At 60.0% G+C, this 27,068-nt stretch overlaps 1 protein-coding gene across 1 annotated transcript in view; it reads left to right on the forward strand.

The window, feature by feature from the left end:
* The first annotated feature begins 15,882 nt into the window (after nucleotides 1–15,882).
* The window catches only part of Ccdc187 (coiled-coil domain containing 187), a 40,604-nt gene continuing 29,418 nt past the window's right edge, over nucleotides 15,883–27,068 (forward strand). The window contains exons 1-6 of the mRNA XM_076844962.2: nucleotides 15,883–16,019; nucleotides 16,396–16,904; nucleotides 18,022–18,120; nucleotides 22,539–22,673; nucleotides 23,405–24,456; nucleotides 24,940–25,034. Coding sequence (XP_076701077.2) covers nucleotides 15,883–16,019; nucleotides 16,396–16,904; nucleotides 18,022–18,120; nucleotides 22,539–22,673; nucleotides 23,405–24,456; nucleotides 24,940–25,034 — 2,027 coding nt within the window. The remainder of the gene's footprint in view (nucleotides 16,020–16,395; nucleotides 16,905–18,021; nucleotides 18,121–22,538; nucleotides 22,674–23,404; nucleotides 24,457–24,939; nucleotides 25,035–27,068) is intronic.

Here is a 27,068-nt window from a genome sequence, read left to right on the forward strand (position 1 = left end):
TGCCAAGGCCACCCTAGCCAGACCCCCGCAGAGCAGCCCACAGTGCAGTGGCTTCAGGCGCAGGGGATGTGACACAGACAGGAGATAAAAGGCTCTGGTGGCCCTGAGCCGGTTTGTTTTCCTGGGGAAGAGGCAGGCAGCAAGGAGAACAGGACCATCTGCGTCTGGAGCTGTGGCTGGACTCTCTCCTGCCTCGTCCCACAGGCCCTCCCCCAGAGACCGCAGGAGCTGGCAGGGCCTTGCTCCTGGCTCCACCAGGGCCTGGGTACTCAGCAGGCTGGAGACACCACTGGCTGAGACACCCCTCTTGCTCGCCACAGTCCGTGGGGGCTCCAGCCAAGAGCAATCTACCCTGGACTCCATGCCACCTCTTGTTCACAAGGGCATCGTACAGCTGGGTCTGCCATGGGCCACCTGGGCCAGGCCTGTGCCCCACTGCTGCTGTCTTCCGGAGGCCTGGGGAACTTTGAAAGGCCCTGTGGGTCCCCTGGTCAGCTGGGACCTGTGCTGAGGAGGCCCGCTAGTGTTATAGAGTGAGTGAGGTAGCGTCACTGCTGGAAAGATGGTTCTTCCTCCCGAAGCAGGGAAGCAGGAGCCCCCAAGCTGGGGAAGCCAGGCTCATCGAGAGCTCCCAGGGCTTTGAGAGTGAACTGCCCACACTGTTAGTGTGAGCTGGGCTTGGGGCTGTCCCTGGTCCCACTTCTATGCAGCCTGGCACAAGTTGTTTTCCTCTCTGAACCTCACTTCTGTCACTGTGAATGTGGATGTATGAATTGCAGGAAGGACAAGGGAGCCTTGGGGCCGCATGTGCTTGTCACAGTATCACCCCTACAGCTGTTCCTGACTCAAGTGGGGGTACATGCCTCACCACACTACACAGAGGGGGGGGTCTTCTCCCATCCAGGGCTTGACTGTCTCCTGTCAAGAGAGCCCACAAGGGCCCCTCCAATTGGAATGGGACAAGGGGAAGCCCAGGTGACGGGCCCAACACACATTGCCACGTGGACAAGGAGGCCCCCGGGAGCAGGTCTAGGGAGAAGGCAGTCCCGTCCACTCTGCTGCCCCAGTGTTGTTCTCTCCTTCCCCGGCTGCTCTGCACACACCTGGACACACAACAGCCACTTGTAAGTCCCCTAGTGGCTCTTGGTGCCAGTCAGGCAGACACCCCTGGAGCCGCAAGCCACCTCTCCCATCCCTACTGGGCCTGAAAGGGCGTCAGAGAGAAAAGAAGCAGTTTCCCATTCTGGACATATCCCCCTAGCTCCGACCAGCAGCTCAGGGAGAGGGAGGGAGGACGGGCCTCTGGAACACCCCTGTGCAGGGCCAGGGAGCTGGCCCGGGGAGCTGGCTGAGCACTGCCTTCAGAGCACCACACCCAATGCATGCTTGTAGTGGTTATCACCAGCCCTCCGCCTGGAGCCATGTGCCACGGGCCTGCCCGTAATCACCAGGAGCTCTTGGCATGTGCCACGTCATCCTGCTTGACAGATGAGACAGCAGTGACATCCAAGCTCACCTGGCTGGGCTCTGGGCACTGAAGCCAAGCTTTGCTTTCCTGGCCCTAAACTTCAGCCCGTGTTACACTTGTCATTCTGAGCCAGCCTCATGGAGGAGACAGCAGGATGGAGGAGGGCTGAGCCCTGGGAGTGAGGAGGCCTGGGCTCAGGAGTTGCAGAGATCAAGGGTGGTGTGGGTCCCTTGAGCTCCAGCCAGGGGACCCAGCACCTGGTTCTCCCCAGGACCCCCTGGAGGTTCACCAGGGCAGGGACAGATTGGTGGTGGGCATCCAGCCCCTGTCCTCCTCCTGGGGCCCCTTCTCCTGCAAAGCTGCTCCCACAGGGCCCAGGGTGGCTGGGACCATCTCAGGTGCCACCAGCAGGCATCCAGCCAACCCAGATCTGATGACTCCGGCAATCTCTTCTGTGGACTCCAAACTGGGGAGGGGAGAGGAGGACCAGGAGTGGGGGAGAGCATGCCAAGTATGCCTGCTCAAGTGAAGAGAACATTGTTTTACTACTGTTTCCAAATAATCTTGTTAGCCTGGGAAAGGGCTCCTCCTTCTCATGGATGTGAGCCTGTGCCTGTCACAGTGGCCTTGCCCATTGCTCTTCCTCTCCTTGGGGGGCCTTGGAGTTCCTAGGAAGTGGGGGCTGCAGGTGAGTGGAGGGTCCCATGCATGTCCACAGGGATCCCAGAAGGAAACAGTCTGCCCCACCCACGAGGGCTCATGCGCCTCATTGGGTGACACATGCCACCCATACGACTGTGAGACACCTGGCCATGCAGCATTCTTGGGGCACTGGCTGGCAGCTATAAGCTTTGTCACCAGGTGTGTCCCCAGGGCACACAGGAAGCAGGTGCATGCTTGTACACCCCAGGAGCCATCTGTGGGGCTCCTCCTGGGCCTGCCTCTGCCTGTGCCTTGCTGGGCCTGGCAGACGTGTGGCCTGTGAGTGTCAGGGAGACACACATACCCGGGAGAGTCTCTGTGGGCTCCAGGCTCCCCAGGGCAGCTCTAGGCACCCCCAGCCTTGGGTATATGTGGGTGAGGGTCTTCTAACATCAGCCTAAAGCCAACAGAATTAGGACTGTCTACCTGCCACCCAGCATGGCCGGCAGAGCCCCTCCAAAACAGAAAGCAGCAGGTTTTCCCTCTGAGGGGTGGTCAGCCTACCCGGGTGCTGCCTGTTCCAGGAGTGGCTATTGTGGGGCTCGTGCGGAACCCTCTGGAAGACATGGTGAATGCCTTCCTTTTCTACTTTTCACACTGTGAGTGTTCTCCTAGATGTCACAGCCATGCTTGAGCATTTGTGTCCCTGCAAGATCTATGCATTGAGACCTCAGCCTCCATGTGGAGGCAATAAAAAGAGGGGCCTTAGAGTGGCAACTGAGTCATAAGGCACCACCCTCGCTGATGGGATCAGCAAGAGAGAATCAACCAGGTTCTCTTCTGCCTCTTGCCAGGCTGCCTTCCACCATGTGAGGACACAGGGAGAAGGCCCAACCTGGCAGCATAGAGTAACTCTCTCTAGACCCAGAATCTGCCTGTACCTGGAACTTGGATTTTACAGCCTGCAGAACTGTGAGAAATTAATTTGTTACATGTAAATTACCAGGTCTCAGGTATTTTGTTATACCAGCACAAATGGACTAAGGCACATTTCTAAGGATTCTTCAAGAACATATGGGGAGGGCGCTGTTTTCCACCCATCCTGTGGGTGTGCTCCAACATCCAATCAGGCTCTCACTGGGGACACTCCACTACTTCCTTTCCCCTCTGTCAGGGCAGAACACCTGTAGGATCCAGGTGGGCAGGGACCACCCAGAGCCACAGCTCCAGGCACATGCTATGAATGCAGAGGGCCTCTCTCAGTTTGGACCCTGCCCAACTGGAACATGGGGAAATCACATCCCTGAGACTCCTGGGCTCAGCAAGAGTGCCACAGGGGGCACGGCAAGTTCCTATCATGACATGAAGGTGGCCCAGGGGTTCTCTCTCCCTTGAGTCAAGACCAGATGGTTGGAAGCCCTGGCTGCATCATTGTGTGGGACCTGGCAGGGTTATGCCAACGTGGAAAGGAGGTCCTGGCCATCAGAGAAAGGGACCAGCCAGGGTGTGGGTTTAAATCCAGCTCAGCTGCTCACAAGCTGGGGCTTTGTCTGGGCCTCTCCTGTCAGACTGGAACCTGGTGAACGAGGTCCTACCAACAAAGCCCTCGACATGGACAGTGGTCACTGTGAAGCCTGTGTTGACCCCTCCAACCACCTTGGGCTGCATGTTCCTGCCTGGCCTGGGGCTCTGGGCAGGTCGTCCTGGATCTCCCCAGAGCTTGGGGCTCATCTGTGGGCCTGGAAGCTTGCTCACCCCCTGGGACAGGTGCTTCCTTTGGCACAAGACTAGAGGGATCCCAGGAACCTCCAGGGCCAACAGGCTGGAGGACAGGAGCTGCCTGCTGGCCAGGAGCCCAGAGAAGTGACAGGAACAAGAGCAAGCTGCAGGGCCTGGCCCTCCTGGACTGCCCTTCCCCGGCCTCTCTCCCCTGGCCTGACCAGTGGCTGCAGGCCAGCTCCTCTGAGTAGTGTCCGCCACCTAGGTGCCAGCTGCCATGCCTGAAGTAGTCACAGAACCTGGAGGAGGCCACCCACCTCCACAGAGCCCCCTGTGGTCTCTGGGTCTCCTCCTGGAAGCCAGACTCACCAGTGGTCCCAGCCCCGATCATCTAGCCCCTGGCCTCCCTTGCCCTCAGATGCCAGTGCCCCAGCCACAAGCCAGGTAGGCAGGTGGAACAGAGGGGCATGTGTCAGCCCTGAGTCCTGGCAGGGGCCACGGGGGGTGCAGCAGCTGGGGTACAACTTGCCAGGGGTTGAGGACAGGGACTGCTTGCCGTGAGTGGGGAGGGTGCAGAGCAGGGTGCCAGGCTCAGGCTTTTGGAGCTTGTGAGGACCCTAAAAAGGCTCTGCTTGGGGGTCCCCCCCCCAGCCCCCGTAGCTACTGGTTGTTGTGGAGCCTTCCTGCTTGGCTCCACATGAAAATGGAAATCAGCCAAGTGACCTCCTCTCCCCGGGAGCAGGGAACACCTCTCCAGTCTCTCCCTCTTCCCTGGGGACTAAGATGGCCAGCTCAGAGCTAGCAGGTTCACAGGGAGAAGACACCCTCCTGACCAGCAGCAGCCGCAGAGTCTAGAGGGCCAGGCTGGAGCCACCATGAATGTGGAGCTGGGGGTAGCTGATGCCCGGCACCATCCCGCTTCACCAGCTGCACTTCCCTTCTGGGATGCAGGCTGGCCACAAGCATCGACTTGGACCCCTCGGAAGCTCCATTAAAATGACAGCAAGGCATCTGTTCACTTTATTTATTTATTTATTTAGAGCTGGTCCTGCTCATTGCTACCTGCACACAGTGGCTTATCACAGGCTCCATCCTACTTTGGTGCTTAGTATGGGACACCTACTCAGGGTGGATACGCTAGTCCAAGAGTCCTGGGCTCAAGGGTTCCTCTGGCTCAGGCTACTGAAGAGCTGGGGCCACAGGCCTGCACCACCATGGCCAGCTGGCATTTAAACTGCACTCACCAAGACCAAGATGATGGGAGCGGGAACCAGTGTGCCCCCCTGGACTGGAGGAAGCTGAGTGCTGGCAGCGGGGCCCGGGGAGCAGGCGGAGGCCCCAGGCCTGGGAGGCACGGGCCAGCGTCTGTGCCTTCCTCACAATCCTGATGTGTCTCTGGAGGGGTGACCCTCAGGGTGGGACAGCTGAGGGCTGGCTGCCTGTGCTGATGGCCAGGGGGCTGGGGATGTTTATCCTGAATACCCCCAGCACCCTGGCTGCCTCTGCACTTCTCCCCCAGGCAGGAGCACAGAAAACCTTCAGGGGTCTGGTCCACCGGAGAGAAAGGCCGACTCGTCCCCTCCTTCAGTGCCATAGTTTCCTCCCCGTATCCAGGTCAGGTTCTCCGTGAGCAGACAGTGGGACGGGGTTTGGATGCAGGACATGCAGTGGGGCAGCACCTGGCAGAGGGAGGGTCTGAGCTCCACCCAGGCCTGCCAGGCCTGCAGGGTTCAGGGCTCTGGGCAAGTGTGGCCCATGGGCTGAAGTGGCTGGGCCCTTGCCCCTGTTGCTTAGTCCCTGAGAAGAGAGTGGCCATGGTTAGGTGACTCTCTGCAAGTGAGGGAGCCCCTGATGGGTTGGGGATGGTCCTGCAGCTGGGCCCTATCTTTCCTGGAGGGGTGTCCATGCTTGCTGGGGACCACCCCTCACTCATGAGGTTCTGTTTTCCAGGATTCCTGAGGGTCATGGGCCTGCTTTGGTGCAAGTGGATTCCCTAGTCTTATGGGATGTTGTGGGGGACCAGGCACCCGGTAACCTCAGAGGATGGTGCTGGCTGAGGCCCTGCGAATGCAAATCCAACCCATACCCAGAAAGCACGTGTGCTCCGGAAGAAGGGACGGCTGGCCCTCTGGAACAGAGGCCCTGGGGGAGCCTGGCCTTGGTGAGCACAGCACCCTATGTGCTGAGCCTGCCTCTGCAGCTGGTGGCCTGGGCACTGTTGGGCAGTGGTGCTGGACTGACCTGGTCCCCAGGAGTTTACAGCATCCCTGCAACATGCCACATGTTGGTGGTGGGTGGCAGTGCCCAGCTGGCTGGGCAGAGCCCTGGACTTAGTTGCTGGCCATCTCCTGCTGGTGGGTGCTCTGGGACAGAGATCCCAGCGAGAAGGTCTTCATGCACTGTTCTACTCCCGGGTGCCCATTGCCACACCTCAACCCACATGTCCTTCCCTGATGGTCAATCTTTCTCGGTTTGGTTCCTAGCTGGCCACTTGCCACTGCCCGTGACTGTGTAGTCTCCCTTCCCACACTTACTGCCCTCCCCATCCACCTTGGCCTCCCAGGGCTGCCACGGGGTAGGCTGAGTCATGGCCACCATCTTTCTGGGGTTGTACTGGGTCAGCCTATCCATAACGGGCTGTGGCCAGCTCTTCCTCTGGCTGGCCCCACCAGACCCCACTGGAGCCAGAGGAGTGGGCTGGAGGAGGGTGCAGATGCCCCATCCTAGGTGTGCCCACCTTCCCTGGGCAGTGGCCATGCTGAGTCCACCCCACCCTAGTATTGGGTCTGATGGGACCCTGCTCACAACAGGTAGTTCTTGCCCATCAGACTGGCTCTTGACCAGACGATTGCTCCATGTGGGATCCAGAAGCACATGGGGTGCACTCTCCAAAGGCCAGGTGTCTCAGTCTGCTTGGGCTGCTGAATCACCTGGGCACCAGGGGGACTTGGCATACAGGGCCACATCTCCGTCCGGGGCTGGAGTCCGTGATGGTGGCTCTGGCTGCCCTAGTTGCTGGCAAGGGCTCCTTCTGCACCAGTGTCCTTTGTCGCTCTGTCTTCACATGGCCTGCTAGGGTTGCGAGGGCCAGCACTGACGGGGCCTGCTCTCAGGTCATCAGACCTCGACCTCCTGCAGCCACACTGGGGTTGGGGCTTCAACATGACTTCGGGAGACGTCCAGACATTTGGTCCATGACAGCGTGTGATTCGCTGCGGCGGATGTCAGCTGGCTTCAAACCCCAGGGACCTGGGCCGTGAGTCTCTGGCTGGCACTTGCCCCTCCCCCACCCTCTGGGTTCTACTGCCTGCAACACCACAGGGTCTGCTGGCCGCACAGCCTGGGGACAGGTCTGCCTACACAGCAGCTGGCCCTGTGCTGAGTCCTGCTCAAACCTGGCAGCCTCACAGTCACCTGAAAGTAGCCAGAGAATGTCCCTGGGTGTGGCCTGTGTACCAGCAGAGCCTCGACCGTCCCACAGGTGTGACCTAGCTTTGACCCTGGAAGGGATGCCCAGCAAGGCCCTGACCGCTAGGCCTCTAGAATTTTTTTGGATGAGGCAGCCCTCAGAATTTCTGGGTGAGTGAGCACCAGGCATGCAGCTGCCACCTGAGGCCACCGCCCCTTAGCAGCACCGGGGCCTCTTGCTCAGTCAGCCAGCTGCATCATGCCACTGAGGAAACGTGGCCGAGGCAGGAGGTGAGGTGGCCCTGGCAGGGCTGAGTGTGGTTGCAGGGGGTATGTCTAGAATGCGGGGTGATAGAGGGGAGGGGAGGGGAAGGGGGGATAGGAAGGGCAGCAGAATAAAATAGACATTATGACTGCTGTATGTACGTAGGTGACTGCATGACCAGTGTGATTCTGCAACCTGTACACTCAGAAAAATGAGAAATTAGACCCCCTTTGATTCAAATGATGATGAGTCAAGATCATTGTACTGTCATGTGTAACTAATAAAAAAATAAAATAGAATGTGGGGTGCTGAGGAGGATGGTGCTCTGAGCCTCCTGTCTCACACTAGCAGAGACCTGCCTCTGTTCCAGAGGCTGGGATTGTCCACTGCTGGGCAGAGTCACTGGCCATGCTGGGGTCTGCTTCAGCTGGACAGGGCTGGTAACCAGGCAGAGCTGTGAGGGGCCCAGAAGCACTGCTTCCTTGAGGTCCTCTAGGGCACTGGCCCCACTGGCCCCCACATGCAGGACAGCCTGCTGGCCAGGAGGGACATGGTTCACAGGCTCCTGCAACCCCTTACTGTGATCTTTCACCCCCCAGACCAGGGTGGCCCAGCGGGGGTGCACCAGCCCAAGTGCAGTCCAGAGGCAGGAGAGTGGCCACTGTGAGCTGGATCCTGGTGAAGCCTGGAAATCACTGCTCCAACAGGGAGCAGTGACTGGGCTCCACAGTGCCCACAGCCCTGACCAGGCCTCCCTTTCTCAGAGCAATGACAGCAGGACCCTGTAGAGAGGGACTGAGGGTCAGCTTCAGACTGTTGTGTGCTTCCCCTCTCTGGCCAACTCTTCAGGCCACGGGCTCCGGTGTAAAGTCGGCTTTCTGCTGGGCGACATCCCCATTTGGTCACCATCTTTAACCTACTCTGCAGGAAGGGGCTGGGCTGCCCCATTGGTGGCTGCAGTCTCTCTTGCCCATGGAGGGTCACCGTGTCATTGCCATCTCCATGACTGTCTGTGCCACCAGAAGGATGTGCTCCCAGCACAAAGGAAGAGTGGCACCCTCAGAGGAGCTGTGTGGGCGCTCAGCGTGAGGGGTGCAGAAAGACCCTGGGTGCCAGCCCTGCTTCTGGTGTGGAGGGCACCAGTCAGTGTGCAGGTCACAAGAGTCTGTGTCATTGTTACCTGGGTGAGCCCAACAGCAGCGCTGGGGCCACTGCCTCTGACATGGAGCAGAAGCACAGGAGGGAGGGCCCCGAGGGCCAGAGTGCAGCGGGTGCAGACGCCGGTGGTGTGGATGGCCAGCACCCTGAGTGCAGGGGCAGGCGCGTTTTGAGACCCTGCAGCAGCCTGACTCTCTGGTTCAGAGGGAGTTTTCCAACACTTGCCCCTGGGAGGATGTGGCTCACTGCTGCCACCTGAGGCTTTCTGTGCTCCCTGAGGGGGCCAGTGGGGTCCCTGCTGCTACAAACCAGAGAGAAGGCAGCAGAGGAGGTGGTGAGGCTGGAGTGCCAGGGCCGGGAGGAAGGCACAGGTTCAACTGAAGTGTGGGGTCTGCACTAGAATGTCCTTCCAAAGCTAGAGACCTATTTGAGTAGGTCCTTAAAAAAAAAATTAGGTTTGTTTTGGTATGTGGGGTTTGGGGACCTGAGACTTCCTGGCCTACACACACCTGTGTTCCCCCACCTCCAGCAACTGTGACAGGGACCTCAGCATCCATGGGGCAGTGCCAGGAAGCATCCAGGCCCAAGCTGGGGAGCATGCAGATAGCGAGGGACATGGAGCTGGGTTTGGACAGCAGGAGGGCGGCTGGGCCCTCTGGGAATGTGGAGGTCATATCTGACTGACTTGGATGACATCACCCAGGGTGAGGGGACACTGGTAGGGGATAGTCCAGAAACCCTCCCAGGATCTCAGCTCCTCCTTGCAGGTTCCATACTCCACGCTCAGCCCCAGGGCAGGACTTCTCCCTGTTTCTCTGATGTTGAAGGACAAAGTCAACCGTATCCCCACTTGCCCAGAACCAGTGCACACCTGGCCCAAACCACACCTGGGCAAGTTTTCAGGAGCCTGAGAACTGGCCCTCGTCCAGGATAGCCAGGCCCCTCCTGGCGTGGTGGGGAGATGGCCTGGGCAAGTCCACAAAGCTGTAGCACCCAGTCTGCTGACCACAGGCATCACCCTCCCAGATTGTCTGGCCATGGACGGAGCCACTTCCAGGGTGGTCTTGCTGTGGGGAGCCCAGCTCTGGTTGAGGAGGCCTTGCCTAGGACTGTGTTGAGCAACTATCCAGGGCCCAGGGCTGCTACCCTGGAGGCTGCTTCAGGAGGCAGAATCCCTCCACCCAAGTATTCCAAAGAGCAGGACGATCCCAGCTTGTGCCCAAACTAAATTTGCTAAATACCTAGAGGAGTTTCTTGGCAGAGGGCTATTTTCCAGTGTTCTTGGGGTGGGTGATGGGTGGCCTAGAGCCCCTCAGTCCCTGCTTCCTCCACCTCCCTGCAGGGGACTCCCAAACCACGATGGGGAGAGGGCGCCACCTGCTGGCAGCCTAGGAGGAACTACAACCAGCTGCCTGTTCTCAGTGAGGACTCCTAGGCCCCCAGGGCTCTGGGTCTGGAGTTGGAGAGACAGTGGGGGCAGCGCCCTGCCTTGCACATTGACTAGCACCCCAGGGTCTAAGGACCCCTGGGAAAACTTGGGATCTTCAACACCAGGAGTAAGGGTGGTTGGTCCCAGGAGACTGAGGCCAGCAGCCCTGTGCCCCCATGGCCACCTGCCACAGTCCTGCATGTGCCCTGTAGCTGTGGTTCTACAGATTTTGACTTTGGTGTCACTGGACCTAGTGGTGCCAGTCTACCTACCTGCCTGTCCGCCTGCCAGCCAGGCCCCAGCCAGGCAGCCCCCGCCATAGGTACCATGTTTCAGAAGCTTGGAGCTAGAATTCTGCCACTGGGGTCCTATTAGCTCCAGCTGCCAGGTGCCAGCTGTGCTGATGGTCCCTGGGGAGGGGGCAGTCAGGAGGGGACAGCAATCTGGCAGGGGGCAGTGCCAAGGTCCACTAGGCCTGAGACATGCCCCACTGCCCCAGGGGGCCCAGTGGGGATGGGGTGTCCCAAGTGCCTGCCCAGCCCCTCCCCAGTGAGGTTGGTGATGGGTGGTACGGAGACCCTCCGGGTTCTGTCCCTCCTCCTCCCCACATATGGGACCCAGCAGGGAACAGGGCCTCAGGTGTGCACCCCACCCTGACCTCAAAGCGGTGGTTACTCAGGTGAGGCTCCTGGCTCCTGGCTCCTGGCACAGGAGTACAAGTCCCCTGGGCTGCACAGGGAGGAGGAGGAGCTGCAAACTCTGGTAGGGCTGGGGTTTCTCTGGCAACCTCTGGGCGGGGCAGCTTCCCTCAGCAACTGGGCACCTGGACTCCTTAGCTCCAGGGCACTCGCATTGTAGACTCCTCTGGCCTTGTAGTGTGGCTGCTGCCCAGCGTCCTCCTGCAGACAGGGAGACCTGGAGCCCTCCAGTGGGTGAGTACCTGGGGAGATCTACCTGAACCCTGCCCAGTCTGCACCAAGCACCTGGAGGAGGGGGCTGGGGCAGAAGGGGGGCAGAGATAGGGAGCAGGGGGCACAGGCTCCCTGTTCCTCCACCCAGCTCCCCTGGGGGAATCTTCCTGTGCTGCCCCTCAGAGGGCATGGGCCCTGAGGCAGAGCGAGACTGCCTTGGGAGGGCTTCTCCCCTGCCCTGCCTGCAGGGCTGCCTCCCTCCGAGCTCAGGTGAGCTCCTGTGAGCACTGTCACCATCTTGGTCTGTGAGATGGGAATGAGCTTTGCCCAGACCTGATGGGGCTGACGTGTGGCTCAGTATTGGGCCCACCTGGCAAATCCATTATCCTGACGGTGGGGTGGGGACAAGGAGAGGCTGCACTGGCCAGGACAGCCCAACCCAGCATGGGCAACCTTTTAAAGCTCTCTGGCATGTGGCCTGGCTCCCTGGCTGATCCCCCTTGCTGTAGAGCCCCCATTAGGGTCTGTGAGGTAAGGCTGGAGCAGTCCGGGATGGAGGCCCAGAGCTAGACCCTCAAGGCCCTGGCCCTCTGCTGGCCATCTGAGCCCTTGAGGGAGCTCTGGTCCCTGAGGAAGTGGTGCTGTGTGCTCGGGCTCCTTTTACAGGTGGCACCCCCTTGCTGGGGGGTCAGGTCACAAGTCCCACAGCTGTGTGTTGCTCTGAGGACCCATGATTTGAGGAAGGTGGTACTGAAGAGGGGTCCCTGCTCTGCATATGTGACAGTGGGCAAGGTGACAGCCTCCTTCACAGGGAGGTGTGGAGCCAAGGCCACCCCAGGTAAGGTGTTGCAGGCAGGGTCTGGGTGCCCTGGGGGGCCAGCTCAGGAGGCCCTGTTCCTCACGGGCCTTCTCAGGTGGGAGGTAGGTGCCCGCCCTGGCTGTGGAGGAGGCTGACCAGGCCTGGGGTTGGGTGTGGAGGGGCTGCCTGGGGCCTCCCTCTGTGGCGAGGCCCTGGTGGAGCCTCTCCTTGGCACCTGGAAGTGTCCCCCAGGGTCTTCTTCTGGGTCTTATGAGCTGGCAGTGCAGCTGGGGTCTCTGCAGGAGCAGCGACAGCCCTCCCTGCCCGTTGCCACCTCTGACTACAGCGCCCGCAACAGGACAGCTTGCCACGTGGCACCTCTGCCTCCGCTCACTCCTTGGGCTCTTCCATCTGGCTTCCCAGTGGCACCCACTCCCAACAGTCTTCCCAAGTCCCAGCCTGCTGTCACTCCTTCCCGCCCTGGCATCTGCTGCCTCTGTGTCCCCTGTCTCCTGGGGCAAGGCCAGTGGAAGCTTCAGTGGGCTGGAAGGACGGGCTGCCCAGACTCACACCCACAGAAAAGCCCTGCCCTGCTCTGCAGACCCTTTGGTGTGTGTGTGTGTGTGTATGTGTATGGCGTGCACCACAGGGGAGACTTGTGCTTTGACTTGGGGGCCCAGGGCCTCTGGCCCTCTACATGTCATTCCCTGGCTGTGACTGTGACCTGCTCAAGCCTGAAGAGCTGGGCTGCTGTGGGGACCCCGAGGCTCTGCTGCCTTCCTGGCCCTGGCAGCCTGGTGGCCTCGGGGTGCAGCTGTGCCGCCGGTGGCTGTGGGGCTGCAGAGGGCAGGGCAGTTGGTGGCAGGGTGCCATGCCAACACCCGGGCCTGTGTTGCTGTTGCTGGGCACTGTGGCCTTAGGCCCTGGGGTCCCCAGGGGTGACGGGCATGGTGCCCTTCTCCTCTCCCTGTGCAGCGCTGCCCGGCCCTGCTCGGCTTTGCTTTCCAGGGCCGAGGCGGTGAGAAGTAAACAGTGTTGCTAATTAGAGCAGAGCTGCCAGCTTCCAGAAGGGGGGCCTCCCGCCCCCGCCCACCTTCCGAGGCCCAGATTGCAGCAGAGTCAGGCATATGCTGCAGTTGGAGCCTGTGTGCTTTTCACAGTTGCCGGGGGCTGGGGGCCTCTGTGGAGCTGCTGCCTGCTGAGCCCCGCGAAGGTCTGTACCTGTGCAGCCCAGTCTTGGAACTGGGTGGTGGCTGTGGGCTGGCACAGGGGTGGGAGGCTGGACAGGGACAGGGTGCCTGGGCTCCCTCCCTGGCTCCTTCCTCCACTCTGCAGCCCCAGCCGAGAACTTGGTGTTCCATGTGTCTTCTGAACGCCCCAGGGCGCCTCCACAGGACGAGTTTCCGCTCGCTTGGAAGAGGAGTGGGCCAGGGCCTGGAGGGCTGCACAGCTTGCCTGAGATCCTGAGGGTGCCTGGTGTCTCAGCCCCTGGGCCCTCCCTGCCTAGGCTGGGCAGGGGTACACGGGGATGCCTGTTGGCTTCTCCTCCCAGCCCACCCTGCCAAGAAGCCAGCCCTCATACAGGACTCCGCATGGCCCTGGGACCCCCAGGAGCAGCGGATTTTCCTGGCCCTGGGGGTGTGGGAGGTCGTGGGAATGACTTGGCATGCCAGCTTTCTGACCCTCCCGGCCCCTGGACCTGAGACTCAAGCTGAGACCCAAGTCCCTCCCCTATAGTAAAGGTAATAAGTGGACGTCCCTCAAGGGACTGTCACAGGGTAGCACAAGTGCCCAGCCATGCAGTGAATGTTGCTGATAAAGGGGTGTGTTTACATGCTGACGTGGGTCACGACCCCACAGGAGAGGTGGACAGGGATCTGGCAGGCACCCCCAAGGACAGGAGTGGGCAGGCCCTTCACACTGTGGGGTGTTAGAGGACTGTCCTCCCAAGGGGAGAGGGGAGGGAGGAGGCCAGAGGGCCGGGGAAGGGGTATGTGCCTTGTGCACCAGAGTGGAGCTCCAGTGGTAGAAGCCAAGGAGGTAGTGGGTTGGCCAGCACCAGGAGTCCAGGAGCAGGCCCTGGTTGGCATGGACCTTCCCCCGGGCCTGCAGAGGGTTCTGCCAGGGACAAGTGTAGGCTCCTTGACCCAGGTTCTGGCCTCTGCCCACTGGTCTTCTTGGAGCCTCTGTTCCTGGCCACTCTGTGGCCAGCACAGAGACCCGCCCTGCTAGCAGGTGTGGTGGTCGTGGGGGCAGGAGACAGACTGCACAGGTTTGGCCATGGCATGGACTGGACATGAGTAGAGGCACCAAGCTTTGGGGAGCCAGAGTGGGCCCCTGGTTTGGAGTGTGTCCTGAAGCCTTGTGATTGAGCAGCCTGATGGGACCCAGCAGCACCCAGCAGTGAGGAGAGGGCAGTGAGCGGTGGCCTCACAGCCCACAGGACAGCAGCTGCTCCGCCCTGGCTTTGTCCTCAGCCAGGCCTCTCCACGCTTTGGCTCTTTGTATAGGAAAGTATTCACTCGGTTCTGGCCACTGTGTGTGGCTCTATCCCATCAAACCAGGGCCTTAACAACCCGTGGGCTGCTCAGCAGTGGGCTGTGGGCAGGGTGTGTCCAGCCTCGATCCTCAGATGCTCTGTCCCCGGCTTTTGGGAGCAGGGCTGGGGAGTCCTGGACTTGGGTGCTATGGGGGCCTGAAGGCCCAGCAGAGAGGAGGTGACGGTCAATAAAGAGGCCAGTCCTTTGGTGGTTGGATGGCCCAGGGCCATGTCTGTAGGAAGCAGAGGGGTGTTCAGTCCCAGGGTGGGGAGGCTCCCTGGGAACCAGAGGGAGCCAGAGGTGGAGCTGTCTTCGAGGATCACCTCAGAGTGGTTCAGGCTTCCAGGATGGCGTGGGTGACACATGGTCACTCCCTGTGGCCCCCAGCCTCTTGTGCTGGCCCAGATCTGCTGTGTGACACTCTAGAAGTTTGCAGAAGTTCCTCAGCCTTTTCCAGGCCCCCAGGTGCGGCAGCCCTAGTCTCCTCTCTGGGACTTCTGATCTCTTGCAAATGTCATCCCCAGGGAAGCCAGGAGCCCTAGCAGAGTGGGACACCAGGCTGGGCAGTGTCCCTGGGCTGGATTCGGGTCCTGCTGGCTGTGGCAGTGTCCTGGCTATAGGGAGGTCTGGGGGGCCTCAGATCCCAGGTGGGGCCTGGGCTTGGCAGCCATCCTGGCTTGACACCCTTGCCCTAGGTCAGGCCTGTATAAAAAACCCAGGAAGGGCAGGGGTGTGGCTCCATGTCAGAGAGCCTTCCCGGCACGTGTGAGGGCCTGGCTTCCACCCCCAACCCCAAAAATAAAACAGTAAAGACTTAGGTTTTCCTCATGCCGCCTAGAACCAGGGGACTTTTGCTGTCAACTCCTTATCTCTGGGCCACTCCAAAGGAGCACCTTTGGGGCACATCCCAAGACAGATCCCTGCATCTCCACACCTGTCCCTATCAGCCAAGCAGCAGAGAACCTCCAGGCACTCACAGGGTCTCCCTTCCCCGACTCGACCTCAGGACCAGCTGCGCCCCAGACCAGCCACACACAGAACCCACGTCCACCTCACCACGCTGCCCTGCCGGGCAGGTTCAGGGAACCCCTGGGAGGTGTCTCTTCGAGCTCCCGGGGAGGGGGACGCAAGCCAGGACTCCTGGCTTTGGGGGACATCTGGGAGTGTTGGTGGGAGCCCCAGCAGGAGTTGAAGGGCTCAGGCTCTGTCGCTGAGTGACACGGGGTTATTATGCTGTCATGGGGACACCTGGAATTCTCTCCCACCCCACTGAGAGGCAACTCATTAGGAAGCCCCCACCCCCGCCATTGCCAGCTCAGGGCCTGCACCCACTGTCCCCACCCAGTTTCAATGACCGTCCTGAGGGCTTCCACTGTAGGCCAGGGGGCCAGCACGGGCCAACATCCAGAGCCAGGCAGTGGCCAGCCTGTCCAGCACAGTGATGGGCCCTGGGCTGTAGACCTTGAGGCCACCATGTGAGCACACCGTCAGGCTGATGGCGGCTGGGGCTCGCCCTAGTGCTCACCCACCTTGGCTACTGGCCATGCCAACCCCAGTCTTGGGCAGGCTGCCCACCTACCTGCGGAGAGCACTCCAGCCCTTCCCCAAGGAGAGCCAGCAGCAGGGCCTCTGGTCTGTCAGGACCCTGGGGAGAACGGAGAGCAGGAAGACCAAGCCCAGGTAGTGTCTGTGTGTCATCTAAGGCGAGGGGCAGACTGCAGGGGTCTTGCCTTCTCCAGGCAGTGCCCTGGTGGACGACACCAGGACATGGAGGTCAGCGCTCATGTCCTGGGCCTGCCTCTGCCAGGCGCCTTGGTGTAGGCTGGCCTCTGAGCCTTAGTTTTCCCACCTGCAAATTGGGCTGATGACAGTCCCCACCTCAACAGGGCATGGTCAGACCCCACGAGAGATGATCAGGGCAAGGACCCTGGGAAAGAGTGTTCACTGTGGGACAGTTGTGGGAGCAGGGGTTGCTGGGACAGGGGACTCAGTCTCGAATGCTCTGCTCAGCATTGGGCCGCCAGCCTGACCAACTGTGTCTGTCACTCTTTCCAAGGGAAGACAGTCTTGGTCTACCTGCAGCCGAGGATGACCTCATAGCTGACCTGAGGTGGCCCGGGCCCTCCCAGCAGCTGGGCTTTCATGGCACGATTCCTCACGTGGTCTGGTCTGATGACATGGAGGAGCCAAGCCCCAGTATGGAGGCCTGCAGCTTGCCCCTGTGGGCTGTAAGCCAGGAGGACAGGGACGGGGACAGTTCGGTGTCATCGGGCCCCATTTCTGGCTCCTCTGGGGGCCATGAATCATGCGCACCTCCCCGAGGGCCCTGGAGGGAGAGGCCGCCCCAGATGCTAGGGCCCCGGCGGCATCCCAGAAAGAGCAACCCACGGCTGGAGCAGCTAAGGGACAAGATCCGGGCGCAGACGCAGTGGCAGGCTAGCTGCGCCTCCTTGGGCACCTCAGCACCCTCCAGTGCCTCGCGCCTCTACAAAGCCGCGTCGCCGGCACCCAGGAGCAAGACCCGCAAGGCAACAAGCTCCCTTCCAGCCCCTACAAGATGCCCAGGTCGGTGGCATGTTGGCTGGGGGAGGGAGGCTGGGCCTGAGGCTGTGGAGGCCAGGAGGCAGGCGGGTTGGGAGGGTGGCAGAGGCAGGGGCACCAGTGTGGCCCACCAGGGAGGTGTGCGCCATGTGCCCAGTGCCCCGAGGTCTTCAAGGCCCCAGAGCCACGTGGAGATTGGAGAGGAACTTCTGAGCTGGGTTTAGGTGAGGAAGGCCCATTGATGGCTGAATCACATTGGAAGGACAGGGACATGGAGGGTGTGGAAAGAACCTGGGTCTGTTTCTTTGTCCCTGAAGCTTTGGGGGCTGGTCCCCAAGCAGGCCAGCTGCATGGTCAGGGACCCTAAGCAGCCAGAGTGGGGTCTAGAAGGTTCACCTGCTTCCTGGCCTGGAGAGGGGTGGCATATCCAGGGAGCCTCACTGCTGGGCAGGAGGGGGCCTGGCCCAGGGGCCTCCTTCTAAGGAGGCAGGGAGATGGACATCTGCCCTTTTTCATTTTTAAGGCAGCAGCTTATTTTTAAAGATGATTGTAAACTACATGACATAAGACCTGCCATCTTAGGCACTCTTACGTGTCTGTTAGTGGCATTAAATGTATCCTTTGCTGGGTGGCCACACCTCTGTCCATCTCCCATTATTCCAAACTAAGCCCTGTCCCCGTTAAACACCAGCCCCCCAGATCCCACCCCTCTATTTCCTGTCTCATGGACCTGGGCTCCGGTCGCCTCATGGAAGTGGGTCCCCCAGGACGGCCCCTGTGACTTTTTCAAAGGCAGCTTGCTTCTTTCTGAAAGTATACATGATGAAACGCCAGGGAGACCGTGGCTGCTCCCTCCGTGGCCCTCCCAGGGTTTCTCTGGCCAGCTCTGGGGGTGCCCTCTGAGCCTTGAAAGGATGGGATCGAACCAGGGGCTGTGGCCTCCTTTCCCAGGTGGAGGTTCCAAGCCCAGCCGGGGCCCTGCAGGAGGGCAGATTCTGCTCTGTAAGCCACGGCGGTGACCTGTCGGTGCCAGGTCTGGCCTAATGAGGCAGCTTCCCACTAAGGGGCTGTCCTCGCCGGGGTGTGGCCCGAGGTGTTGCCCCTGAGCCTTCTCCCTGCCCCCTCTGTGTGCATGCCCCAGGCTTCAGCGACCTGCATGCAGCTGAGCCCGGAATGGAAGACATAGTACTCTCTGGCCTGGGGCACGAGCTCTCCCGGGTCACCCAGCACGAGGCTTCAGGTGAGTGGTGTGGATACCACGTGCTGGGCCCCACTTACAGATGACACTGGGGGTCAGAGAGGACCCTAGCTGAGAAGGTGCTAATGGGGACTTGGAGCCTGAGCTGTTACCCTCTGCCTCTCAGGGGAGAGAATCCCAGGCCCCTCAGGGCAGGGGGCTGGAGGGGCATCTCTTTGTAGAGCCATCTCCTGTGCAGAAGGAGGTGTTCTCACTACCTTGGGGGCAGCCCGAGGCCCTCCATGACCCCCAGCCCCTGGCCCCCTGGGCCGTCTGGCAGACGTAGGCCCTGTCTAGCTCTGGAGGTGCTGCGGGTGGTCCATGGGTCAGAAGACTTCCAGGTAGGGAAGGGCCTGGGGACACACGTGGCTGAGTTTGCTCACTCATTCTATAGATAAAGGCGGGGTGGAGGGACCGGCGGGCTGCTCTGGGAGTGGAGGGCCGCGCTGTCGGGAACACACGCCTCTCCCCACTATGCAGCCTCCAAGGGTGCTGGACCCAGGGGTGCTGGACCCGAGCAGCTGACAGCTGGGCTTGGGCAGCTCAAGGAACCCCAGGACTCGGGATGCGTGAGCAGTGGCCACGTGGGGTCCACTCCTCACTCTCCTTCCCTCTTCCTCTTTCTCTCGCTGAAGTTCCAAGGGAAAAAACTAAGAGGACCAGAAACATCTCTTGGAAAAGGGAGAAACCTGCCCAGTTGCTCTGCCCCAGCGGACCGGCCAAAGGCAAAGGTGAGGGCTGGGCACCAGGATATCGGGGTCCCTAGAGTTGGCAGAAGCTCTGGATTCAGTCCTGAGGTTGGCTGGCTGGCAGGGTCACCTGCACTGCCACACACACAAGGCTCAGGACACCTGGGATCTGGGGGCCTCAGCTCCAGTGACCACCAGAGGAGCCGCGGGTGGCTCCTGCAGGTTGTGTGTGTCCCTCATGGTGAAGGGAAAGACCACAGCCCGAGCGCTGTCCCGTCCTTCCAGCCCCCACCACAGTCCCTGAGGACAAGACACTGCACACTCCCACAGTGCTGCCGAAGTGAGGGTGCGGGACGTCCGGGGGGCAGGCGTCCCCGCTGGCCTGGCTTGGGACTTGGAGACTTAGGGTTCCAGGCGGAAACAAGGACAGGCTCTTCCACCCACCCAGACTAGGGTGGGTGGGGTAGGGGTGGGGTGGGGCAAGGGTGGGGAGGGGGAGGGGGAGGCTTACAGATCCCACCCTCTCCAAGAGGCTAGCCAGGGTAAGGCCACCACTAATGCTGTCACTGATAATAGAGGATATAATTCACAATAGGTGATAACAGAGCCCTCCCCGTGTGTACCTGGTAACATGCCTGGGCACCTTACCAAGGTCTGTCCTCAGTGGTGGGCAGGGCCTGGAGGACGCCGAACTCCCTCTGAGTTAGGAATCACCTCCCTCCCTGAGGCCTGGCCCTGCAGAGACCCAGGTGCCCTGCCTGGCTGCTGGTTTCAGAGCTTCAGGGTGAACGCGGGAGGGGTTTTGCCCTCTGCTGGACGTGGGCAGTTGCGGGTTGCTGGGACGGAGGCTGGCAGAGCTCTTCTGGGCCTCCCTTTGAACATCCTCAAGGTCAAGCCTGTGAGGACATCAAATCACTTTATCCTCAGAGCTCCTTGGGGAAAGGCACATGGCTTGCTACATGTGGGAACAGGTTGGGCAGCCTGCCCAGGGCCAGGCTGACAGGCCCTGACCCATCCAGCTCACAACCTGTGCTCCTAACCTGAGAGCCAGTCGTGTGTACCTGGGACCATGCCTGGGCACCTTGCCAAGGCCCGCCCTCAGTCTGGGCCCTGGCAACACCCCTGAGAAGCCCCCGGTGTGGAGGACACAGTCTACAGGGCCTGAGACGGGCTGTGTGGGACCCTGACTGTAAGCCTAAGCAGCACCTGGGGCCAGGACATGGCTCCCTGTGACCCTCTGTGCCTCAGTTTCCCCACTGGGTGAGAACAGGGTCCTGGCCTGCTGGGCAGCATGAGCTCCATACACACCCAGGCACCTGTGTGGTCAGACATCCGCCTCCCCTGCTGCCTGGGCCAGCAGTGGCCTCCGCCATGCTCAGCAGCAGGTCTTCGGGGAGGCGGGAGGCCCAGCTGGCCATGTGGCCTTGGCAGGTTTGTCTGTCAGCTGGCTGGAGGTGACGCGGGACAGCCAGGAAAATCTCCACTGATGTCCAAGGGAGACACTGAAGGGCTCCAAGAAGTTTCCAGAAGCCCCCTGAGAAAGCACAAAATAGAACCCTGTTTTTATATGACACCAAGGGGTGTCATCCTCCTCCCCTCGGCTTTTGGGCTTGTTTTGTTTTAAGGGCTAGCTTGAAAAATGACCTGCCTTCTGCCTGACACCGGGTCAGAGGGGCGTGCCACTGCCCACATTCATCACCGCGGCCACCCTGTCACCCTGATGGCAATGAGCATTAGTTGCTGTCAGTGACGAAGTCACAGCTGGGCTAAGGAGGGATGGGTCTGGGTTCAGAGGTCAGAGCCACAGGACTCAGGAACTGGATGAATTAGAAATCTGCTGCAGTTAACAAAAAATTAAACCATGGTAGTATAAAATATTCATCCATCTGGGCCGCAGGAAGATGAAGCCCGATATTTAATTTTAGATTATCGCACCTTACTTTGCATTTTTTATCATAGATTAGGTCAGCTGGAGCCTTGACAGGGCACTGGGGACTTCATCCACATCCACAGATTAAAAATCCTCTCGTAAAAACATTAATTGCCTTCAAAGTGCTCAGCAGAAGGAAAAACGCGCCCACCAGGACCCATCCATCGATGGGCCCCTCTGCTGGGCAACGGGAAGCCGAGCTGGGGGATGGGGGAGGGCTGAGGGTGCAGCGGGCTCTCTGCCCAGCGCCTGGCGGGGAAGCCTGGCTAGCTTTGATCAGTGGAGCAGCAATGAGGGCGGGGGAAGCCACTCTGGGCAGCCTGACACGTCCCCATGTCCCTGTGTGAGGTCCAGGAGTGGTCAGTGGGGCCACGCCAGCCTTAGCTCAGGCCTGGGCCCCACCCCTGCCTGCAGAACCCGGGTCCCCTCTGGGCCTGACTCCAGCCACAGTGATGGTGACCCCCGGTCCACTTTCATGGCACCATGGGAAGGGGCTCCTAGAGCGGTCCCCTCACAGAGGGGACCTGAGGCTTGGAGGAGTTGGGTCGTTTGCCTGAGGTCCACAGTGGGGGAGGTGGAGCCGGACTGGAACCCAGGCCTGGGACTGCTGTGACAGCACCATGACCTCCCCTGGCCTGGGGGCCTGACCCCAGACGGCATGGCTCAGTGCTGCCCGTGCTCCATCCGGGGGTGTGGTTCCAGACCTGTGGCTGGCGACGTAGGCTCAGGGCAGGTCCATGAGGGGAGTAGGGGGAGCACCCACGGTCCCAGCCAAGGGACCTGTGTCCCCGACTGGCAGAAATCTCCCTTCATGGGGGCTGGGTGTGCATGGAGATCTTGATTCCAGGCCTCAGGGTGTGTGCGAGTGTGTGTGAGAGTGTGAGTGCGTGAGTGTGTGAGAGCGTGAGTGTGTGAGAGTGTGCGTGTGTGCGGGTGAGAGGAGGTGTGGGCATGTGTGCATGTGTGTGTGAGTGTGCACAAGTCTGTGTGCATGTGGGTGATTGTGTGTGAGGGTGCGGATGAGAGGCCTCTGTCCCCAGCTGGGCTGGTGGAGGGCTGGTCGTCATGACAGTGGCCGGGCTGGCCTTGGTGAGCGCCGCCGGGGAGCGTGAGGAAACTCCTGGTGGTGATGTCGCTGTGCGCCATGTTTATTAGAGCGAGCTCATCTTGCTCGCAGGTGCCGTGACATCTACTCTGTGTGGCACAGTCCTGCGGGCCTGGGAGCCTGCACGGATCCCACCCGTGGCTGCTGGCTCTGACCAGCTTCAGAGCAGAGGACTCTCCTCTGACTGAGGTGTGACCAGCTGCAGCCCCTGCCCTGAGCACCTGGAGGTTTGGCCAGGTGCAGGGGCCACCCAGGGCTATGACCTCCATGTTACTGGTTGCTTTTCCTGGCCACAGTGTGTGCTGTGTGCCTGAGTGTGTGAGAGTGTGAGTGTGTGAGAGTGTGAGTGTGTGAGTGTGAGTGTGCGAGTGTGTGCGGATGAGAGGAGGTGTGTGCATGTGTGTGTGAGTGTGCACAAGTCTGTCTGAGTGCTCCTTGGACAGAGCTGTTAGGAGGAGATTTATTACCCTCTTTCACTGAAGAGAATATGGAGGGTCAGAGAAGTTGCCATAGCCACCCTGAGATGAAGCCTTGCTCGGACCCACAGGGGCTGGACATGGGGGGTTTCACTTTGAGCCCCTCCAGAGCCTGTGAGGTGGTCGCCAGGGTCCACGTGGAGCCACCCGCTTCCTCATCAGGGCCGCTGTTTGGAGGTCCACAGGCACCCGGCTGTGTTTGTGTGTCTTCTCTGTTTAAGATTCTGAGTTGGTTGGTGTTCACGCCTGGAGAAAAGGACAAGCCCTGGTGAGGCTGCTGCTTGGGCCCCCTCCTGCCCGCCCCAGGCTCCAGAGCAAGGCACCCTCGAGGGACTGGGCCCCCAGCGTGGAATTAGGTACCTGGTGCCTCTGCCACAGGTCTGCCGGTCTGCTGCGGCCCCAGGGGGCGGGTGTGGAGGAGATGGCCATGTCCATGTTGTCCATCTCATCAAAGGAGAAGGCAGCTAGGGTGTCTCTCCCAGAGACCTGTCAATCACCCTCTAAATCACCATCAGAGAGGGGACACAGGAAAATAATTATCTTTAAAAACCTAAGAAGGTTGGAAGTGGCAGCACACACATGTAATCCCAGCAACTTGGGAGGTTGAGGCAGGAGGATCACAAGTTTGAGGCCAGCCTCAGCAACTTTGTGAGACCTTGTCTCAAGATAAAAATAAAAAGGCTGAGGGTATAACTCAGTGACAGTGTGTCCCGGGTTTTAATCCTCAGTACTCAAAACAAACAAACAGACAAAAAAAAACCCTAAGGATTTCTGTCCCCAAGAATGTCCTGGGTCAGCTCTGGAGCAGGCACACCACCAGAGTTTCCCCAACAGAAGGACTGCAGATAGGAGCCGGCCACTCCTCTGGGCGACTCCTGTCACTCCTCCATGTGCGCAGTCATCCAGAGCATCCAGAGCAGATGGTTTGCCCCATGTGGCTGCTGCTCTGAGGGTTCTGTGTTTGGGCGCTGAGGCCACAGTTGGGAGGGAGCTCGCTGAGACCGGCTCTCCCCCGTGCCAGGAGGAGCTGGCTCTGCCTGCCTTCCACCTGCAGTGCCCAGCACTCCGTGACCACCTGTCTTTGCAGGAGACAGCAAGAGAGCCACAGCCACCCGGGGCTCGCCTATCCATGCCTGGCTCCCCAGGCCTGCCTCTGCCGGCAGTGACCAGCGGCTATCCGAGATCACACCCAGCCTGACTTCCCAAGATCAGCCGGAGACAGTCCAAACTGCTATGGCTATCCTGAAAGACCTCCGGCAGCAAATCCAGGCTGGGCTGGAATTGGCCCGCACCCCCAGGGACAGACCGAAGCTCAGACCCGCTAAAGCAGAGCTGCAGAGTCCAGCAGGGAGGCAGCAGCGGGACCCCCCAGGCTCCCGGGATGTGCAGGGCTCCTTCTCCAAGAGCTCTTGGGCCATGACAGAGGGGAAGTGCTCCTCTTTAGAGAGGCCCAGCAGTTCCTGCATCCAGCAGCCCCGGCACACCTTAGCCAAGTGGGAGTCCTATCCACAGAGGGCCTGGGTGGCCCAAGGACGAGACCCCCCTTTCCAGAGATCAAGAAGAAACCCTGACAAGCTGGACACTTTCTCACGGCGGCCCTGGAGCACCTCTGGTGGACAGACCTGTCATCAGAGGGCCTGGGCAGCTTGTGAAGACTTGGAGCCCCCTGTCTCCAGACCCTGGAGCTCTCTGGAGAGGCCACACTCTGTCCCCCAACGGCCCTGGAGCAGCTCCTTTGTGCAAAGGACTGCCCCCCCCAGTAAGCTCAGAGCCGCTGTCCCCCACTCTTTGGGAACCAAGCAGGCCTGGTCGAGGCCCAGCCAGGGCCACCCTCAGAACCTATTGGGGAAGGAGCAAGATTCGAGCTCATCTGGGTCCTGCCCACGGCTCCGGGCGCCCCTGTGCCAGCCACACAGCTCAGAGTCCTTACGGGACTTCATGCGCCAGAAGGCCCAGGCCTGGCGGCAGCAGGCCCTAGAACGGAAGGCCGTGGCTACGCGCACTCTGGAGCTGAGGAACCACAGGCTGCAGGAGGTCTACCGGAAGCAGAGGGAGGCGGTGCTGGGCAAGGCCATCCCCGTGGTCTCCCAGACCAACCCTGGCATCGTCACCTTTGTGCCCAGTTCTGCGAGGTCCGGGGTACGTGCAGGAGGGGCAGGGGGGCACTCAGCTCAGCCTCTGAGCCTGAGGACCTCAGCTGCTTCCCTGGCCACCTGTGTCCACTGACGTGTGTCCACTGGGGCTATGGCACTGGGGCTGTGGCAGCTCTGGCTGCAGCAGCTTCGCCCTGACTCGTTAGGAAACCAGGGTATTCACAAGCCTTGCCCTGGGTGACTCCACAGAGGAGAGGCCCAGACCTGGGCACCTTTGTCCGGGGGTGGGGGCTGGGGGTTGAGCCCGATTCCCTGCTGCTGGGCTCTGGCAAGGCTGTGGGCTTCCGGCCCAAGTGTGCTCTGGGAGGACCGTGCTGCCTCCATCCCAGCCCCTGAAATGAGACCCCCCTGCAGGACTCTTCAGAATCCAGCCTGAGGCCTGGTGGAGGTTGGGGCCCAGATCTGAGGCCGAGACATGGGCTGTGGGGGTCTTCTGCTGCGGGGCTCTAACTGCACCCTTCTTCTTTAGGGCCTGGAAGCCCCTGGGAACCTGGCATCTCCTGTGCTTCAGTGGAACAAGGTGACATCTGGCAAGGTGCTGGGGGCCCAGGAGGCCCCGGGAAGGTGGGTACGATGTGGGGGCTGCTGTTTCTCTGCATGGCTGTGGTGGCAGACAGGGCAAAGGACAAACTCAGGGGCCCCCATGCTGCCATCACGGTGAAGCTCCTGGGACCTGTGCTCGGCGGCCGGGGCTCCTCCAGTCCAGGGAGCAGGTGGTCGCTCCAGTGTGGACCCACATCATCCACGCTCAAGGGCACAGCTCAGAGCCCTCTGACGGACTGCCGCTCTGGGACAGTCACCCCAGAGGAGACCACCCCCGGCTGTCACTCCACCCACTCTCCTGGGAGAGCAGCTTTTAGTGTACTCTGGCCATGGATTTGCCCCTAGCAACATTTCGTAATAACAGCTCCGTAAGGCAATGGCCCCTGCTTCTCACACCCCCTTGTTCAACGTGAAGCAGGGCTTCACACCATGTTGCTCCGTCCACACCAATCGGCTTCCCTGTCCGTGGACACGGGGCTGCCCTGCCTTCCAGCTCCCGTGGCTAACCACTGTGGCCATGGCTGCCGGGCCAGCTCACATACCTGCCTTTATTCCTCCTGTGAGCATCTGCAGGCTTGAGCCGTGGTCCCGAAAGACACAGTGTTAAACTCCATAGTTCCAAATGTTGAAATCCCGAAAGAGCAAAATCTTTAAAGTCTCTAAAAGTCTTTCTGTTCAGGACCCAGACACGACCAGTCTGAAAGATGTAAATCCTGAAAATATAATTCTGTAAAAAATAATTTAAAAATTATTTCAAAGACGTATATTTTCAGAGGGGGATTTATCGGAGAAACATAAAAGCCTGACAGGACACTTGGTGGCAACTTACCGGATAAAGCAGTCAGTCACAATGTAGGTAATCATGCAAGCACGAGCTCTCAGCTCTGCTAATGACGGTCACATGGGCTTTTCAGTTAGGAGCAGATGAACCGAACTCATAAAGACATGTCAAAACATGGCCCTGTGGTTGGTAATTGTGTATGCCCAGCTTTATAGCTTCAGTCATCTGGGAGCCAGGTGTGGTGGCCACACTTGTGATCCAGCTACTCAGGAAGCTGAGGCAGGAGGACCCCAAGTTCCAGGCTAGCCTGTGCAACTTAGCAAGGCCCTGTCCCAAAGTAAAAAGTGCTGGGTTGTGGCTCAGCGATGGAGCACTTCCTAGCATGTACGAGGCCCTGGGTTCCATCCCCAGGACAGCAAGAAAATGACAAAAATCCTGTGGTCATCGGAAATATGGTGATGGACAACCTGTTTTGCTGCAATGGGTCACCACTGCACAGAGGGAGCCCAGCAAGCTAGCTCTCGGGAAATTTTCTCTCACACAAGTGGACGTTGCCAAAGGTGCTGTTTGAACCTCTTTACCTGCATGCACGAAGCTCAGGCACAGGCCAGCGTGGAGTGAGGCTCTCTGCTGGAGTCACAGTGGCACGAGGTGCACAAAGCCAATCGGAATTCAGGAGTCTCAAGGGCTTTCTGTTCAGGACCCCGACACGAATGCAGATGAAATGCATCTCATAGCAAACTGCAAAAAATAATGTCGGCAATTTAAAATAGCGGGGAAAAAACTGAGAGAGAAAAGAGGCAAAAAAAAAAAAAAAAAAAGCTAAACTAAATAGGAAGTCTGACGTGTGAACAAGTGCTTTCCAGGGAGGGGCTTGGCAGTTGGAGGAGGTGGTCCGCAGACCATGTTCCAAATCTTGCATGGCGGCGGGGCTGCCTTCTTCCTCTGTCTCCTGGGAGATGCTCACGCTCCTTTCCACACGGTGGGTCCCAGCCCTCTGAGCTCTTGCTTGCCTCCGGAGGCACCCTGCCCCGGGCATCCAGGCTCCCCTTGTCCTACTCTGCCTGCTGACCATGGCAAGCAGGCTAATCCTCCGGAGCCGCCTGGCGTGCGGATCGCTGTGTTCAGAATTCCAGCCTTCAGGATTTCAACATTCACGATTCTTTTAATCTTTCAGAGTTGAGATTGTAGACCTTAGGAATTTTGCTCTTTGGGGATTCAACATTAGGGGTCATGAGTTTGGAAGTATAACAGGCGCCCCACCCCTGAGCCCC

The sequence above is a fragment of the Callospermophilus lateralis genome, chromosome 2 (assembly GCF_048772815.1).
Source record: "Callospermophilus lateralis isolate mCalLat2 chromosome 2, mCalLat2.hap1, whole genome shotgun sequence".
Taxonomy (NCBI): Eukaryota; Metazoa; Chordata; class Mammalia; order Rodentia; family Sciuridae; genus Callospermophilus; species Callospermophilus lateralis.